Source organism: Acanthopagrus latus, chromosome 13, assembly GCF_904848185.1.
Source record: "Acanthopagrus latus isolate v.2019 chromosome 13, fAcaLat1.1, whole genome shotgun sequence".
NCBI lineage: Eukaryota > Metazoa > Chordata > Actinopteri > Spariformes > Sparidae > Acanthopagrus > Acanthopagrus latus.
The window spans coordinates 368,935-388,610 of NC_051051.1; the positions used below are offsets into that span (position 1 = coordinate 368,935).

Here is a 19,676-nt window from a genome sequence, read left to right on the forward strand (position 1 = left end):
CAGCAGTGTCAGACTGAGATGACACCTCTAATCTGTGAGCATGAGTCAGCTCCCTCTCAGGGCTTCAGTCCGAGCAGAACATCGGAGTAAAAAAGAAAGAAAATCATGGTTTAGCTCAGGGGCTTAGCTTTAAGGTTTAGCTGAAAGGTGGACCATCGGCCAGAAGCAGCAACTTCTGCATTGGATTGTATCAAATTGTTCAAATTCAAAATGGTACCAGGTGACTGACGACCTGCGCAGTGCTGATCAGATAATGACAATTAATTAAAAACTGTGGATCCCACGTATTTAAACTGGCAGTAGACAGAACATGAACAAATGTTTGGTGCTGTTGTTACTTGTAACTCTGAAGAAAAAAGAAATGATCCAGTTGTGTTTATAACAGTGACACCCCTCAAAACAGCAGCTTTAACCTTTAACCTTCAGAATTCTTTATTTTTTAAACATCCATTAAACGTCCATTTCTGCTGCTGATCTTTAGGAATATGGACACATGGTTTCTATGTTTGGGGCATTTCCCACAGTTCACCTGTATAAGAAGAGTGTGAGAGGTACGCTGATGATGTTTGAGTTTCTGTAGGTGGCGCTCTGCTCTTTGTCTGCGCTGCCAGTGAGGTTACATCGCCCATATTAATTACACACTTAGTGTGTGTGTTGCTGCACAGATCATCACGTGTGAAAGCTTCCTCGAGGTGAATACACAGTAAGCTGACTCACCGTCTGTTGAATCATTTCATGTCAGCAAATGACAAAAATGGATATGTAATACTCACAAACAAAACTTTTCATCGTGGCACTGTTTTACCCTGCCCCGTACCAGATGTGTGATGAAAACAAATGAATATGTGATACTTCTGAGGGTGGAGGAGGGACAGCAGGTGAAGCTGTGGGAGTGGCTAAGACACCTGAGAGGACCAACAGGTGTAGACTGAGGCTTTTACTCGTGGAGTCACAGCTTCTGCTTGTTTCTCACCATCCTTTGTGCTTTCTGTTTTCCTCCCTCCCTCTGTTTTTCTGCACAGATTTATTTCTTTTCCTTTGACACCACACAAACCTAAATGACATCCAAGAGCAGCACAGTTGCTCCAGAATGCTCTGGAAGTCGAATCAAATCTAAAAGACACGAAAACATGTTTGGAATTGGTGCAAAGACTTCAGAGGTCTAAACTTCAGACGGAGAGTTTATGAGGAAAAAAAAGACGGTACCACAAAAGTTATGTTTATATCTTACACTATACAGTGAATACAGCCAGGTTCTGTCCTCTTACTGCAATTCAACACTTTAATAGAAATGACGTTAATAAGGGGAAACATTTCTAGTTTTACATCAGCTCCTCATGTGTTGTCCTGATTACACAGTGTTTAGTGTGGGTTTAGTGGGTTAATAGAGAGGAGAATTCATTTCAACACCAGATTCGACACAAAGGCCCCAGTAACATTACCAAGGTCTCCGGTGCCAACCAGCCTCTTCAAAGAACAGTTCAGTCTCCTGGCCATTCATTTGAATTCAAAGCAACATTATTCTGCTATGTTCTCATGCACACTCATGTGTATCTGTCCTTGAAACTGTCACCTTTTTTCTTTCTTCACTAACTACACATAGTCAAACTCTTTGACTGTATAAAATATTGAAGTCAATGCACAAGTTTCCAAAACCTACGTTCTTTCCAGTGGCCAGCAGGGGGCGACTCCATCGGCTGCACAAAGAAGTCTGATTGTATGTGAACTTAGAAGAAAATTACTTTATTTTTCACTTGATATTTGACCTCAGAATTATATTTTCTAATGAGTTGATGCTCTCAGTCTGTAGTTTCATGCCTTCTTTAATACAGCACGATGTTCACTTAGTTAAAACACAGTCTTGAACTGCAGTCAGTGGCTTCCTGTCTGTGACTCCACCACCCTCCACCTCCAGACGTGAAAATCAGGTCATAAACATGCAATGTGAACGTGCTGCCGACTAAAAGAGTACAGTGTGTTCTCAGCTCCTCTCTGTTCTCTCGGCTCTGGAACGCATCCCCACAGCTCTCACAATGCTTTGAACTGGAGAGACGATATTCAATATTCAGTAGCCTTCTCCAATGTTCCGCTTGTGCTTGATGATCAAATGCAGCATTCATTTTGAGAATTACCACACCCTGAAATTAACATCGACATCACAGCATGAAGACATCTGAGAAGTACCTAGTGTGTGTTTGTGTGTGTGTGTGTGTGTGATGCTGTGACTAAGCAACATCAAGTGTGTGTTTATGATGTTACCTGTAATCAGGCTAGCAGAGGACTTGTGTAGGTGACTCCTGTGTCAGTAAAACACTTGGTCACGTAGAGAACAGAAGGTTTGTGAGTTCTGGTTCTGTGACTCTTTGTTGTGGAACAAACTGTCACATTATGCAGAAATAGAAGGAACAATCTGGGCAGTGGCAGTGTCAGCAGGAATCACAGCCAGCAGGTTTTTGAGTGGGTTTTCAGTCAAGATATGCTGTGTAGTTTTTGATCATCTTCACTGATCTTCATTCATTATGCTTAACTTTGTTTATATGTGGCGGACCCTGCCACCTTTCTAGCTTCAAACACTGTTCTATACCTTATTTTCCTCTGAGAGCAGCTGGTTTTTCGGTCATGGAAGAGATAAATATTTCAGAATGAGTTTTATTACCTCTGTAATATTGTAGATATTAAAATTCTGAATTTGAATTTTAGAAAAACAAATGTCTGCACAGATTTTTACATTATGCTCTCTGACATTAAAGACGTCAGTTACAGTGGCACATGGATTATAAAGCGTTACAGGCTGACTTTGGTTGCACACTGTTCTATCTCTAACCATCAAACTTGTTGATTGATCTACTCATAGCAAAGTGTGTATTTTATAATATCCTATAGTGTTTGTTTGGAGATTTCATTTATGCTTTAAAAATCATTCAAGTTAATCTGTGAAAATAATTCCTACATAAAGTAGTGATATAAAAGTTTATGATACTTAAACAAACACAAGTAATATAAACTGTGTTTGTTCAGCAAGAATCCAAAATCCAATTAAAGCATCTTTAAGGTTTTTTGCTAACTTCCCAGTTTATCTACAAAAATACGTAATTCCTACAGCACTTTATTCGGACCACGGTTTGAGACTAACTTTTTTCATCACCATCCTGGAACCTTTCCAAAACACAATTTAAACCATCCTGAAATGTCCCAAAATTAAATGTTGCATCTTGTCTTATCATCTACATTTGGTTGTTGGCTAAAAGTATAACTATTCAAAGTACTTTTACCTCCAAACTCATCTGAAGTACATCAGTACATTTATTTGCTGTAAACTTCTGTCGTTACATTAATGTGCAGTTCCCTGTTTGACGTGTTACTCTGTAGAGAGACTCAGCCCTGCTGTCTGTTAGCTCTCTTAGCTTCATTAGCTGTTAGCTCCCTCAGCCAAACATACAGCACATCTCTGCTGGCCACCAGCTGCTAACCCTATGTAGCATTATTAGGGTAAAAAATACAATGCGACCCCCATCGATGGTGAGCTTACTGTGTCTTGTTGTGTATCAAATGTCATAATCATTAGTGCTGACACAGCGCTGGAGAGGGATAACTATGGCAACAGCGTGAGAGGGTGTGCTCTGTTGTAATCCTTGCTGGGTTTGCTAACAAACGATACTCATTCACAGAACCGGCTCGTCCTGGTCACACACTGTTAGTCCCGCCCCTGATTAGGGCCTTTGTTTCTTATTTAATCCCAATCGTATGGTGTTGTTGTACTGTAACACATATGTGTGTCTTTGTGCCAGTCTCCACTGACAGCCAGCTCACTGTGCATCCTCAGTGTTGGACAGCAAATGTCTCCACTAATTAAGTCTGCTGCCCTGCAGGAAGCCATCAGTATTCAGCATATCAAAGGCCACACCCACCTGTGTTCTGTGTGTGCAACCTGTAGCACAGAGCTCGGCTTCTAGGTGCTTCTGTGGGTCGAATGACGTGGACCCAGGTGGGGGTGAGAAAGGTCGATCATGTAACCCTTAATTAGCTGACATTTGCCTCAAAGGCTGGCACCAGGGGAGGGAGGAGGGGGCATGTGTCACTGCTAGAAAAAAGCAGCGAGTGAGAACAACGAAGCCTATTTTATAGCTAAAAGGCCACCGTGCCACTGTGAAGCCACAGGACACGAGGAGCTGAGACAACTGGCTCAAGAGCTACAGCAAAGCAGCGCGGCTCATTAGGAGGTGGTGCGTGGTAAAAGCCAAGCTGTGGAGGGAGAGGTGATGATGACCGCCATGACCGACCTGTTCCTCTGAGACTGGACTTTAAAGAGCAACTTAATACCTGTTTTAGCTGTTCCAGCAGAATAACACCTCCACCATCTGACCACACCACAACTTATTCAAACTACATACTGACTTTTAAAGACTACTTTGTAAAGTATAGTTGGTGAATGTGTGTTTTCTAATGGAGGGGTGACTGTCTTTTTGGGAAAATGGCCTCGAAGTTAGACACAAAATCATCACTAATATCATTTAATTTTTATTAGCATTTAATAGCACTAAATGCAGCATGCTTTAGTCAATCTGAACGTGAAACAAAACTCTACATACAAATGTAATCTGATCCATATGCATCACACAAATTCAATAATCTGAACAACAAACAAAACAAGTAAGAATGTAGCTAAAAACTAAAATGTTGGCAGTCAACATTTCTGCTAAAGTAAAGACGTGCATATCACATCAACAATTCAGCAATGCATATCATATTGCCTTCATGTTACTTGTATATTAGCTTTTCCTTCATGTGCAGAGGGGGAGGCTTCAGTCATCTTACAGGATAAATCAGCCTCTCTCATTCATAAGCAGCTGGGTGCCCAAATAAATAAGATTATGTTACAATGGGGCCTCAGGTGAGTGCAGCAAATAAATAGTAATCTGTGATTTTGGGCTATATAAATAAAATGAACTCTTAATCAACAGAACAAATGACAGAATAGTCTCAGACATGCTTCATGTTCTCAGCCCTGCATAAATAGCCGTTTTGCACGAAAACCGTCAATATTTCATAAACCTCAACAACTTGTGAAGTCTTTTCTTACAGTCACAATCGATACTCTGTTTCTCAGTTGCACTGAGTTTAATGATCCACGATTTAAATTCTATTTTCCTTTTGCAAGGGCTGACATAAAAGAGTCACCCAGCAATTACCCATTCATGTCGTTCTATCAGTAATAAAGTCACAATGAAAAGTAGGTCAGACGGCTCAGTAACGATCCTGTCTGCAGCGCTGACATTCACAGGATATTTTCTTTTCTCTTCTTTTCAGTGTTTACTCTGATCACTGAGATACGGCTGGATGTGTTGACTTTAATGTCTCTGATAAAAACTCAGTTTTTTAATGAACTCATCTGTCCTACAGTAAAAAAGCAGACCTGAGAGGGCACTTTGAGTCGTCACCTGTGTGTTTCAGTTTCGTCTGCGTGTATAATCACTGTGCAGCTTCTGTTTCAGGCCCGGTCACACCGGTGCTGCAGGTACACAGGTGACACCTCAACTATCTGCAGGCACTTACCACTTTGTGTGGGATGCTTCAGAGATGATGCAGTAAAAAAGGCGCATGAGTAGAAATGGATCCTCTAACAGATGAAAGCAAAAACATGTAAAGTACAGTGTGTGACCACAGGGTCACCTGGTGGTTACCTGGTGGTCACCTGGCAGTCACCTGGTGGGTACCAGGCGGTCACCTGGTGGGCACCTGGTGGTCACCTGGCAGTCACCTGGTGGGTACCAGGCGGTCACCTGGTGGGCACCTGGTGGGCACCTGGCGGTCACCTGGTGGGCACCTGGCGGTCACCTGGTGGGTACCTGGTGGGCACCTGGTGGTCACCTGGTGGGCACCTGGCAGTCACCTGGTGGGCACCTGGTGGGCACCTGGTGGGCACCTGACGGTCACCTGGTGGGCACCTGGTGGGCACCTGGTGGTCACCTGGTGGGCACCTGGCAGTCACCTGGTGGGCACCTGGTGGTCACCTGGCGGTCACCTGGTGGGCACCTGGTGGTCACCTGGTGGTCACCTGGCAGTCACCTGGTGGGCACCTGGTGGTCACCTGGCAGTCACCTGGTGGGCACCTGGTGGTCACCTGGCAGTCACCTGGTGGGTACCAGCCGGTCACCTGGTGGGTACCTGGTGGTCACCTGGCAGTCACCTGGCGGTCACCTGGTGGTCACCTGGCGGTCACCTGGTGGTCACCTGGCGGTCACCTGGTGGTCACTTGGTAGTCAACTGGTGGGTACCTGGCGGTCACCTGGTGGGCACCTGGTGGGCACCTGGTGGTCACCTGGCGGTCACCTGGTGGGAACCTAACGATCAGGTAGAAATCTGTAATCATCACTCTTTCTTGGCCACTGCAGTAGTACATGAAACGATGGCTTTTTTAGCTCCACATGTTCCTGTTTGATTCTCTGATTCTGTTTCTTTCACCTTGCAGGAAAACATGCAGAAAACATAATAATCTAAAGTGTTCGACATATGAATGGACAGCTGTGTATGAATCACTTTAATAGACGAGTAGGAAGGAGATCTGCAGCAGAAGGATGAAGTATGTAATATAAAGCAAGTGAGTATGTCAGCAACTGTACAGTTATTAAGTACAAGGGATACAAAGAAGAGGAGTGTCGTGGCAACATGAAGGAAACACGATGTTTAGTTCTAGTCTGTACAAACAAGGTAAGCAAGTGTATTGGAAAAATGATGAGACAGGTTAGGGGAAGAGATGAGAGAGAGGCAGAGAGCACAAAGACCAAACTGAGTCAGTGAGAGAAAAGAAAAGGAAAGAAGTGAGCGACAGAAGGAATGGAGGTGAATATTTGGAGACAAGAGTGAGACGGAGGGCCAGGAGAGCTCCGGCAAGCTGATCCCCCCGGCTTTTCTCTCGGTCGACTGACCCTACAAGCTATTACCAGGATCTAATGGCCTCATTACAGCCTGCTATCAGAGGCAGAGGGGTAACTGAGCCTGTACCTGGTCATATGATACTGCACTGATACTGGAGCAGGCTTACACACCTGAGAGTGGAGGCTACACACACACACACACACACACACACACACACACACACACACACACACACACAGCCAGACATTCGCACCAAGAAGCTTCTGAGAGCATACATGTGAGCGTAAGGCCATCAGAGACCTATTCTGTCAGATCCTTGCTGGCCTTAGTTGAATTATTAGGTAGTTTATTGTCTGAACTCTTTTCTGTCCACTTGTCAGTATCATACCTGCATCTTAAGTTTTGTTTGTTATATTGTGTCACTTCTGTCGACTCCCTTCCTCTCTCTGAAGTTTACCAAATGAAACACACTGTTTTGAATAAAATGATTGATTTCTCCAGTTTGAACTTTGTTGGACACTTTTGGGACAATAAAAGTATAAACTCAACGAAATATAAATCAGAGGTCTAGTCCTTTTGAGACATTTAAATTGACAACAAACTGACACATTTCAGACTGTGTCAAAAATATAATATTGTTTTTGTGGCTTTGGACAAAATGGATGGATTGTCTCAGCCATATAAAAATCTTTAATGTAGTCAATTGCACTTTGAATAATTTTAAAAAATAAACGTGGCAGCTTCAGTGAAATCAGTGTTGCTGTTATTCTGGTGCTCGACACACCCGGCAGTTTAATCAGAGGCTCTTTCACAGCTCGGCTGCTTCAGTCGCTCTCTGCTGCTGAATAAAAGCAGAGGCCTGTTTGAGATCGTGCCTCTCCTTCGCTGTCACAAAGGAGTGTGGAGGAGTTCTGGAGGCCCCAGAAAGACCACAGCTCAGCTCAACACACACTCCAAACAAGCGTCACACACACAGACGCACATGAACACGCACACACACAGACGCAGGCAGTGTCACAATCCCTCAGCTCTGAGTACCCACGCCCACCAGCCACCGGAGAGCGTGGCAGATAGCGGCTGCCTTTGAACGTGAACTGAAAGCCCAACTAGAACCATGGAGGCTAACAGCTCCACCCGGCAAACTGCAGCGTCTCTCACTCACCCTTTCTTCTTTCTGTTAAAGAAAAGCAACTCTGACGGGTGTGAGAACCACGCAGGTGTGTGTTCCATCAAGTTTACACACATGGGTAAACACTGAGTGTGTGTGTATGACAGTAACGACTGAGATGTTCATTCCTTATTCATTAACGCACACCGAGTGCACCTGCTTGACAAAAGTCAGCCTTGAAAAGTCCTCCGTCTCATTCTGAGCTGATTTTTGGGAGACGTGGAGTGCAGAGCAGACGCTAAGAGCAGCCAGTCGGCACTAAGAAGCCGAGGCCAAAACTCACATCACAATTACCAGTGATGAATAATTGACTGAGTCAGAAACATTCAGGGAGTGTTGCAATAAATGTGAGCTCTCCACCCTCTCTGGCTCTTTGACTCCATCTCCGCCTGTAGCTCCTTCTGTCTGCTGCCAAAGCCTCTCTCTTTCTCTCTCCTTCAGGCCGCCACGTGAGTTAAATGCACAAACAGGCAATTAGTGATGTTTTTGGAGCAGACTAACTGGTAAACATTTTACATGTTCAGAGCCCCAAACCTCCTCCCATCAGCTCCTCTGCTGCTGCCAGCCGGTCCATCTCAGGGAGATTTTCACCGTGATAATGCTCAATTCACCATTTCGTGGTGGAAATGGGAGATCTGGCACCAACTGGCACCTTAATCTGTATTTATGAAATATGAGGCTATAATTTCTCCCTGCCTCCCCTCCCTCCTTGTTGTTCTTCTTCTTCTCCTTCTTTCTTCTGCTGGAGAATTAAACATTAACACACTCCATGAATAAAGAATACTTCACTTGAAGACATGACAAACGCTCGCCTTTTCCAGCAGCTGAAAGAGAGTAAGAGTAATAACTTTGCTTGCCTCCATGCAGTCTGCCATACTGTATATTATCTCTTCATTTAAAGAACTGTCTGTGAGAAGATCCTCTCAGACTGTTTCTTCTCGTTCCTTCACCTCCAAATAACCAGACAGGTGAATTAAGGCCCTGTTGGCGGCTTGGCAAAAGGCCCCTGGAGGAGAAGGAGATAATAAATTATTTGAAGCCGAGCTATGCTTTGTGCCCCTCCCGCAGAGAGAACGACAGACCCTGCACAGCCCAGACGAAGAAATCAGGATGAGGGAGAAGAAGGGCTTGGGAAAGAAATAAAAGTACTATAAGTGGGGGGGAAAAAAGAACGATAAGGAGAGAGATTATGAGGGAAAGGCATTCTACACTTTGTGTGTGTTGTGTGAGGGAGAAGAGATCAGAGCTGGAATCGTCCGGCTGCTGCAACAGCTGAGATCAGTTTGTTTCAGCTGGTTCATTTGATAAAAAATAGGAATTTGAATAAATAGACCAGACAGTTTCCAAGACCACAATGCAATATGTCAGTCTGTCACTCATCACTCACTTCATCAGCCTGTTCGTGGAACTCAGCCCCGAGTACGTTTACTCCAGCTTCAGCTCGACTATGTTCAGGTCGGATCAGGTGTGGGGCTATTTTCAGGTGTGGATCAGGTGTGGGACTATTTTCAGGTGTGGATCAGGTGTGGGACTATTTTCAGGTGTGGATCAGGTGTGGGACTATTTTCAGGTGTGGATCAGGTGTCAGTAGTTGTTGTTTGTTCTGTGACACAAAATCACTTTTGAAATCCGGAATGATCTGAATGGGATTTCAAACAACCTACAAATGGACACATTCACTCAGATGGATGGTCCAGTCTACATTACTCAGTCATCTGATACAATCATGAAGACTTGATCATTATTATCATATCTCCAGCGATGATTCAACAAGTCAGTAACTTCTTGAGAGCAGGTGATGATGTTGATGTTGTGTATGCTGCTGTGGACGAGCACACATCTAGAGCTGTGTTCACTCTCTGCAGCAGCTAACAGAGTGTGTGCGTGCGTGCGTGCGTGCGTGTGTGCGTGTGTGCGTGTGTGCGTGCGTGTATGCGTGTGTGTGTACTGCATGTGATGGAGTCAGCAGGGACTCTAACACTGTTATAATGTTCATGTCCAGACAGAATGTATGGTTCTGGTTCTGGTTCTTGTGTTTTTAACCAATACTTCCAAGAGTCAAAGTGACATGGCCACCTAACAAGTTCATCAATATTATGACTGCTATCATACTTTGAACAGCTTCAACAACAAACACTAAATGCACTGCTCAGACCACCTTCTATAAGATAATACAGAATCCAGTGGAACACCACCAGCTTCAATACTTGGTTTTATTCATACTGTCATCACATTGTTCAGAATCTATAATAAAGACTGTTTGAACTTCATGCAACACACTAATGCTTTAAAGGAGCGTGGTGCTTCATCACTGTGTTCACTTTAACTGCAGACTGAAGGATCTCTATGCAGGAACCAAACAACGAGTGTCTGAACCAGTTTTAAGAGCAGTGTGTTTCCTAAATGAAACGCATTGCCTCGTTAAGAGCGTCCGCTGGCTGACATCATGCAAGTGTTTCCATTCAGAGGAATCCAGGACGCAGCATGATGCACCTGAGGATTGGTCCAGAGATGTTGTTGTTGCTGTCAAAGACTCTGAGGTGAGGTGAACGTACGCAGGACTCGGAGGCCTTCCGCTGTCAAACACTTGCCATTTATCTTTCCACTTGTTTGGAGAGACTCATCAAGTCTCTGAAGATGTCACCTAATTGAGCCTCATTCTGTTGTTAATAATTTAATCTCCTCAGAGAGCTCAGGGTTAAAAACACAGGATAACCAACCCTGAACCTGATGTATGATATATGATTTATGCTGTTGTTCAGCACATCTTAAAATGCAAATACACACTCCAATCACAAACGCATACTGTCCCACCACAAAAGGATCATGTAGCTAAAACTAGACAAAGACTGCACATAAATTAAATTAAAATGTAAATTAAGACCAAAGCTGTAATAAACTTAAATTATCACCCTAGTTTTAGGTACAGTCCATTAGCTCGGAACAACGGAGGACCCGATGAACTCGGACCTTGCATCATGTTCGCTCAGAGGCTCGCGTGAGTCACCAGGATGACGCGTTTGTTGATTTTCCGTCCAGGCTCTGTCACATGCCAGACTACCTGAACTGCTGTTGTTAACCTCATTGTTGTTTTATCCTCATTCCCTTGAGACTCTTCACATTTGCCGTCCAGTGTAAGAACTCATTACTGAAAATAATTAGCTATGCCTAACTCAGGGAAGTCTGCTGCTGTCACGTTATTATGATCCCACTATAGTAACAGATGGAGACAGACCTCCACCACAGCTCTTTACCCCGACTCCAACCACACCCAACCTAATAGCCAAACTTTTATATTATCATTTCAAAGACATTAAATAACTTTCATTCAGATTCCTTAATTAAGCTTTCTGTTCAGTACAATCATGTTGTTCTGCCTAAAACTGAGGAGGGATTCATAGACTGTAGCCGCTGCCAGAGGTTTTAAATCCAGTGGACTTCCAGTTGATAAAGACATCTCACATGGATCCGGATTAACTCTGCCATTCTAGTTTTTGTGCAGGCAATAACCTCTTTGTGTCGACCACAAACATCCATCATCCTGATTGCAGACCTCTATTAATAATTCAGTAAACTGTATGAATGTGTCCACTTCACACGAGCACAATCTTTTAACCTTCCTACTCCTCAATGGAAATCTAATCAATTATGAAGACTCAAAAACTTGGCATCAGTGTTGACTGTCCAGTGAAGCTCACATCGAACATCTTATTTGATTATGAATCCCGCTGACTTGTTTCTGTTCCTAACAGAATGAAGTGCAACACAAAATGAACTGAGGAACTGTCTCTGGGAAGCTTTACATTTTCACTCACTCATTCGTGTGTTCTGTGTGTGATGACTGCTTTGTGTGACTGATTTGTCTTAATGTGAACTTGTTCAACACAAGCTTGGTGCCGGTCAATGTGTCCCAGAAGATTTCAACGTCCCAGACAAATGGTAGAAAGTGCGGTCAAACATTTTCTGAGACCAGAGTAATGACTGGACCACAGAATCTATGGCATGTCAGTTCCTCTCTTTATCCCAAAGAAACTTCTTGAATAACAACATCCCAGCTGAACTAATATGTACATCTCGCCTTTATAGCAAACCAAACTACTTTCAAGTCATGGTCGAGATCGCACTTGTCAAATAGTTACTCATCATATTACATGCAATTAATGTAATTATCATTATTATTCCTCATTATCATCAGGGACCAACGGAAGGAGAATGTGTACATCCTGCATTTACACACATATACGCGGGTGCATGCACACACACACACACACACACACATTCCTACGGCTTCAAGTTCAGTCACCCGCAGCACCAAAGTCATCACGTCCACATCTGAGGGAGGAAATTATGGATTCAATTTCCATAGAGATGAGCTGAGAGTTACTTTCAGCTCCTCTTCCTATTTGAAGCTAATGAATGCAGATTGAAAAGATGTTGATTCCGTCTAAACAAACGCCCCCAACACCTGCACATCAAGTGGCAAGTCTGTCCTCTCAGCACTGAAATAGAAAACACGATTTAAATATTCATATCCCTCAATGGACTGAATGAATAAGCAAATTAATAATCCATCCCATTTCTTTCCCTCCCTCTCTCTATCTCTTTCCTGTGGAGGTTTAAGATTGCGGATGAGACCGAGGAGTCTGCTTTAGGTTAAATGGCCTAATTTGTTATCTGGGGGTGTTGATAAATGAGCGTTCTCTGTTGCAGTGATGTTTCCTATTAGTCAGGATCTGCCAAGCCTCTTTTTCCATGTTTACCTCGTTCACCACAGTGGAGCGGTGGGTCTAAGCAGGGGGACTATGGTCCCCACGGTGCCTCAGAGTTTGTAACAAATCACTACAACGTATGCACTCACTGCACTGCATGTATGTAAGAGTCAAAGTATACATGATTGTGCTCAAGTAGACTGCAGCATCCAGAACTTCATTAAGTGTTTCTGTATCTTTAATCCTCCTCTGTGCCCAGAAACAGAAACAGAAACTTTATTCCGCCCCATTTCATTTTTCATCAACTTAAGCAAAACTTTTTTTTTCTGACCTGATGTAATATTGATGATGAAGGTGAAGGACAGGCCAGGGAACTCAAAGTAAATGACAATTGGTTACATTACATTTCTGGTTAATGTAAAAATATCAGTTATTGGTCTCCGTCATTACTAATAACTGTCATCTGCTTCACCCCTAAAAGCCACATCATCGGCCGACCCTTAGTTAGAATACTGAACAACATTTGATAGCAAAAAATGGCTAATAAAAAAACACCTGTAACTTCCTTCAGTGGCTCACATGGTAGCCTGTAATATACTCTTCAAAAGGTTTAATTTCATCAGTACATTAACAAAGAGGTATTATGTTCACTCTAAGCTCACCAATAACAGCATGGCTGTGGGACTTTCTATTAAAACATGAAAAATGTATCAGTGACTGAAAACAGTCTTCGTGTCACAAAACAGAAACACAGATCAACAGAAAAATGTTTCTGTTCCTGGAACAGAATGAATTCTCAATGAATGAAACAAACAAACAGGTAAACACGGATCACGCTTTTAATCGGCATTGACTGGAAATTCTCCAATACAAGTGTGTTTAATACTATTTCTCTGCCACTGAGGAAAATCAATCCAGTATTTGAGAAATTATGTTAACCACATCAGAGACACAAGTTTTGGGCCTGTTCGTTCACAACCACACATTCTAACAGCCGCGTGTTTCCTCCAGAAGGTATTTGACAGAGCCAATTACAAAATATCTGTTGTGAGACAGGTCAGCGCTGGTTGTGTATCTTATCATATCTGCATGTATGAGGTAGATCTTTTGTGTGTCCAGTAATCATGGCTTAGTGCCCCAGATAAAGGACAGTTTTACATTTTTCCCTTACTCTGTGTTTTGAAGGCATTTTGGCAGCATCATTGATAGGAACAGGATATCCCAAGCACTTTGAGTCACTTTAACAAAGTAAAATAATAATATTGGGCTGTAGCCATGTCTTTCTGGGCCAAGTTGAGTCTGTGGCACGCAGTAGCTGCAGCCATTTCTGCCTAAAAAGCACTCAACCTGCATTTTATAAATTAAATCCACACAGCAGCATAGACAGAACTGGTGCACTTTGTGATGACCATAGTCTGCATCTCTGGGTAAACTGTTGTGTCAGGTGCGACCCTCATGTCAAGACAGCTTGACCTCTGTGCACAGCGGTGGAGCAGTCATATTAGAAGATAATATGGGAGTGGACAGACAAGGAGAAATGCACACCGGGGTACTTACTGTTCAAACGCAGTGGTGAAAAACAAGGGAGAGAGACAGAAGGAGGCCACTCACTGTATCAGCAAGAGAAATAATGGGCCAACCAGTCCAACACTGTTTATCTCAGGTTATTCGTGCCAGCAAACCTCTCTGCATTGTTAAAGCTTATTAAACAAATGACAATGATAAACTACAAAGACGGAGTTCAGAGGAAGGAGATCAGAGATGAAATATGTAATAACATGTCCTCCTTAAAATGACTAAGACAACAAGAATGTTGCTATTCATTTATATTTACATCCCAAACATTCCAACAATGTTCAAACTCTAACCCACACCAAACACAATGTCAATCAAACTAAAACTTTCTCTGGTCTGTGATCAGATAGATAAGCATGCAGCACTGGTTGTTTCATGATGTGTTCACCACCAGCAGAGCGAGTTCCTTACAGCACATTAGCTGCACAGCACGCACACAGAGGCTGATTTCAGGTCAGCCTTAGACTGAAGTCAGCACTCAATAGTCTACATGTTTCCCTCTTCTTTGTCTCCTCTCGTCTCTGTAACCTAACTTTCATGAAGTGAAATGCATCTCAAGTAAACTCACCTGTGTATGATGCGCTTGCTGCGTAGGTATCCCAGGGCCAGGGCCAGTTCACAGACATACAGTTTGACAGTGTTCTCCAAGAAGTGGACGTTCTGCTGGAGGTGATAGCGTAGGTCTCCTCCCAACAGTAAGTCCACCACCATGAACATGTCCTCCTCATCCTGGAAGGAATACCTGCAGGGGAAGGAGGCCAGGAGTGAACGGTGAGGGATGCAAGATAGTGGCAACGACATGGGATGTAGATAGAGGAGATTCGGAAGAGTATGAAATGGAAAGGGATGGATACATATCAGGGGATTTGAAGGACGAGAGACAGCAATCAGAATGGAGAAGGTGAAGAAATCAGAAGTGAAAATAACAGTGGTGAAAGAGAAGTGAGGAAAGATGATCAGCAGAGAAGGGGAGGAAGAGTTGTAGGAGAGGAAGGTTGAGGGAGGAATGAGGTGAGGAGAAAAAGATGATGTGACAAGAGGAGGGTTATAAACTGAAAGTGACAAGACGGCCATGATGACAAGTCACATATTTATCATAAATGGATGTGAGGAGCATATATTGTCTCAGAGAGCAGGAGGTGGTTTTTCTAACCTTTTCACACATTTACCCATCAAAAATAAAAACTCATGACAGAATCGTGCTTCTCAAGGCCAGTCAACCTGTAGAAGACAGTGTGAGAGACCTCACTGCAAAAAGTCTGACAAGAACGAGATCACCCATCAGTGTTTCAACCTCCAGAGCTAAGAAACTCAAGACCTCAGTGGCCTCTGTGGGTCTCTGAGGGGAGATGCTGCTTTTACTTTATAGGATAAAGACGCACTTGTCGCACTCGTTCACATTGTAGGAAGAGCACCGACATACTGGCTGAGTCATGCCTGAGGCAACGCTCATTATCTTGTCTTCAAGGCTAACAAGCTAACCCTGTATTGCCTTGTACACAAGTTGCTATGATAGTGATTCAGCTCATAGGCCAACACAACACGGAACACACAAGTTAAGAACTAGAAGTTAAGGTTTTGAGACCCACAGTTATCCCCAGTAATTTTCCTGACACTCTTATTAATATGCAGGGCTCAACATAAGGATTTCCTGATAGAACAAGGCAACTTCAATGCCAAAGCTGGCTAGTAAATCTGGCAGTTTCCTGCTTTGGCAAATTCTTATGTAAAGTATTCTACACATTACTTTTTGTGGCAGCAGGTAAAGTCGTCTATGAGATAAAGTACATGCCAACACTTCACTTCTTCATGGAAAAGCAGTTTATTGTGTGTTGTGTGGCATCTGTGTGTCACTGAGTCTTTGTTGTGATTCATTTATTTCAATAAATAATGAACTTGACAACAAACTTCAGCATTTTTAATTTGACAATTAACAATAAATAATACAATTTGTAAAGCGCAGTGCGCCAGGCTAATTTTTCACAATTGCGTGAGCATTTTTTGTTTAGATGCATCAGGGGAACAACTGGATGCACCTAAAGATACTTTCAATTGAATGTTGTACCACATAATGTAAATGATGTAAACTGTAATGTGAATTAATACCTTCATCTAAATCAACGCATGCAACAAGAAAATGCCTAAACCACAATGAATTAAAAGATAAACTACATTTCAGAAACAATAATGTTGACCGCTATAATGATGTAATCAGTGCTGATAATGAAGGACAGGAAAACAAAAACATATTCCACGTCTCCAACCAAACAGCCTTTTTGTAGCTAAATAACCGTCAGCAGATCGTCTGCATACATAAAGTACATCCTGGACATAATCATCCTCATAGGTCTGACTGTTCTGCTCAACTTGGTTTCTACAGCAAAAAGCAACTGAGGAGTCACATGGAGCCAACATAATCTCTGTTGTGATTACATTAGTGATCAACAGATTATCCTGGTTTTTACGAGCAGAGTGTTAGTGAGCATTTGTCAGTCTTCTATCCCATCAACATTGGCGGTATGAAATGGTTATTAATCGCTCTGTATCTGTATGAATTCAGCAACGCTGTTTGCTCTGGTGGCTCCCTGCCCTGCTTTTATTGTCTCTTGGGGATCAACAGGAGGTCCATCACAGTGCTGAGTATATCACCATTTCATTAAAGCAAATCATTACAGCTACTGAATATTCCTTATGTCAGTGTGTAAAAAATGTCACTTCCTTCAGCTGTTAATGAAACACAATGCATTGTTTGACTGTGTTTTCAGTGTATATAGTTCTTGCTGGAAAACACCTCAGTATTCTCGTGAATGAGGGACATTCTGGGTTGTAATGCTTCTTGTGATCATTCATCTTTTAATCCATCCATCACGCACTGTCATGCACAGCAAGCCTGTATCAGCATGCTGCCCACTGCATCGCCATTAAACTGTCATTGATTTTACACGCTAAGCCTCACATGGAAGACACACTTTGTTCCCCTCCTTTAAATGATAAGCTAATTAGTTTCTCTCCCACAAGATTCTAATTGATGCAAAAATAATATCTAAAAAAATGACAGGAGCCAACATTTCTGGCTTGCTTAAAGCATTGCTCTGTGTGCAACACAACCTCTACAGGTACAGATCTTCCACAACACTGGAGCACAACACTGCTGCCCTCTCAAGTCCTTCATAATGTTCCTGAGAGGAAGTAATTAGGCTACAATTTCACTTCCGCTTGGTGGGCATTTCTACACTGTCCACTGGCAGACACTTCTGTGTAAGGACCTTATCTTGGCTCAAACTCAGACCTCAGTGACTGAGGCAGTTTTTTGCCACGCTGGTGAGCTCCCTTCCTAAGGGCCTTCTCCAATACACTGGAGGTGGTGCTTTTCTGTGCTGGATGGATGAGGATTGATTGAGCTGACTCAAAACTGTCTGCTAAGGCTCAGATAATGCTGAGACCACTTAACATCTGATTGCCTCAGAGCGTGGAAAGACTATCTGTTAGATGCCCGTCCTGATGCACACGCACTCGCCAATGTCACAAAGGGTGCAAGAGAATACAAACGTACACAGTCAGACAGGTTTCCATCACTTTGAAGAGATACATGTCCTGTGGACTTTACCATAACCACTACTAGCCTAACCCAGCCCAAAACCCAACCTGTGGTGATCTATGTTATGATTTATTTACAGTCTAAGAAGAGGCCCTCACTTCACCTGTTCCATACAGCACACCTGACTGGACGCGACCAGCTGCCATGCAACAATCAAAAGAGAAGGAGTGGCTTAGCCTCACCTGTGGACAAGTGCAGGCACTAAAACAAATGTTCAGCAGGTGATTGGATGAATCATCTGTCACCGTCACTATCCCGGGCTAACATCGACCAATAAGATCAACAGTAGAAGAGCACTGCCAGCTGAGAGAGGAGCAGAGACACCTATTGAGAAGCCTTCAGTGCTGTTCTTTGCTCTTCTTCCTATCTGTGTGTGTGTGTATATATATATATATATATATATATATATATATATATATATATATATATATATATATATATATATATATATATATATATATATATATATATATATATATATATATATATATATATACATTCTCTTAAATATCAACGCACTTGTTCACTTTGATTCAAGATTCATCATTTTTGGGACCAACAGGCCTCTGGCTGAGTTCACAGACAGACAGAACTTTGCTCCATAATTATCCAAAGTGCTCCTACTCTTTGACTTTGAGACACTTGTGGCGCTGTAAGATAGAAAATTATGGAGATACTTTTGTGGAAAAAGCATAGAAACAGGAAATAAACAGGCATGCAAACATGCTTGACATCTTCATGACTCCAAACCTGATGGCCAAAGCTCAAAAGTATAAGAACTACAGACAGTAGTTTCCTGCATAGACTCCATTTACTCTGTTCATTAATCCTCTGATTAACTCTCTTTATCTCTTTCTGCTTCAGTGTCTCCCTTTACTCCCTGTCATGCACACACACACACACACACACACACACACACACACACACACAGCAGATTGTAAATACCTCTACGCAGCAGAGGTGGTAAAGAATCCAAGATGCTGCTGTCAGAAGCATTTAGAGACACTGGTTTCTTCCAGGAAACAGCACTTTATTTCAATCCTGCATTATGTTTTCCTTTATTTATATATATATATATATATATATATATATATATATATATATATATATATATATATATATATATACACATATATGAAGGTTCTGCGCAGTATCTTGGCTGTTTGTTCCTAGGACTGCGCTCTTCTGGACTGAGGCTTCAGATGTTGTTCCTGGGATCTGTTGGAGCCACTCTCCCAGTTTGGGGGTTACTGCCCCGAGTGCCCCCACTACCACGGGGACCACGCTAGCCTTGACCTCCAGCTGCTCTTTCAACCCTTGGTACTTCTCAAGTTTCTCGTGTTCCTTCTTCCTGATGTTGGCGTCAGCTGAGATCGCCACATCTATCACCACCACCCTCTTCTGCTCTTTGTCCACCACCACTATGTCCGGTTGGTTAGCCAGGAGCTGTTTGTCAGTCTGGAAGCTGAAGTCCCACAGAACCTTGGCCCTGGTGTTCTCAGCCACCTTCTGTGGTATGGCCCATTGGGATTTGGGTACTTCTATTCCATACTGGTTGCAGATGTTCCTGCATACTATCCCAGCCACTTGGTTGTGCCTCTCCATGTATGCTGATCCATGTGCTGGACTGTCTCAGGGACTTCTTTACACAGTCTGCATCTTGGGTCTGATCTACTCTGGTAGATCCTGGCCTCTATGGCTCTTGTGCTTATGGCCTGTTCTTGTGCTGCCATGATTAGTGCCTCTGTGC

The 19,676-nt window shown here is 42.9% G+C and overlaps 1 protein-coding gene across 3 annotated transcripts in view; it reads right to left on the reverse strand.

Moving 5' to 3' along the window:
• The window catches only part of stk32a (serine/threonine kinase 32A), a 68,577-nt gene that overhangs the window by 25,843 nt on the left and 23,058 nt on the right, over positions 1-19,676 (reverse strand). For all 3 annotated transcript variants that reach the window (XM_037120692.1, XM_037120691.1, XM_037120689.1), the window contains one exon: positions 14,897-15,070. In XM_037120692.1, the coding sequence (XP_036976587.1) occupies positions 14,897-15,070 (174 nt within the window). The remainder of the gene's footprint in view (positions 1-14,896; positions 15,071-19,676) is intronic.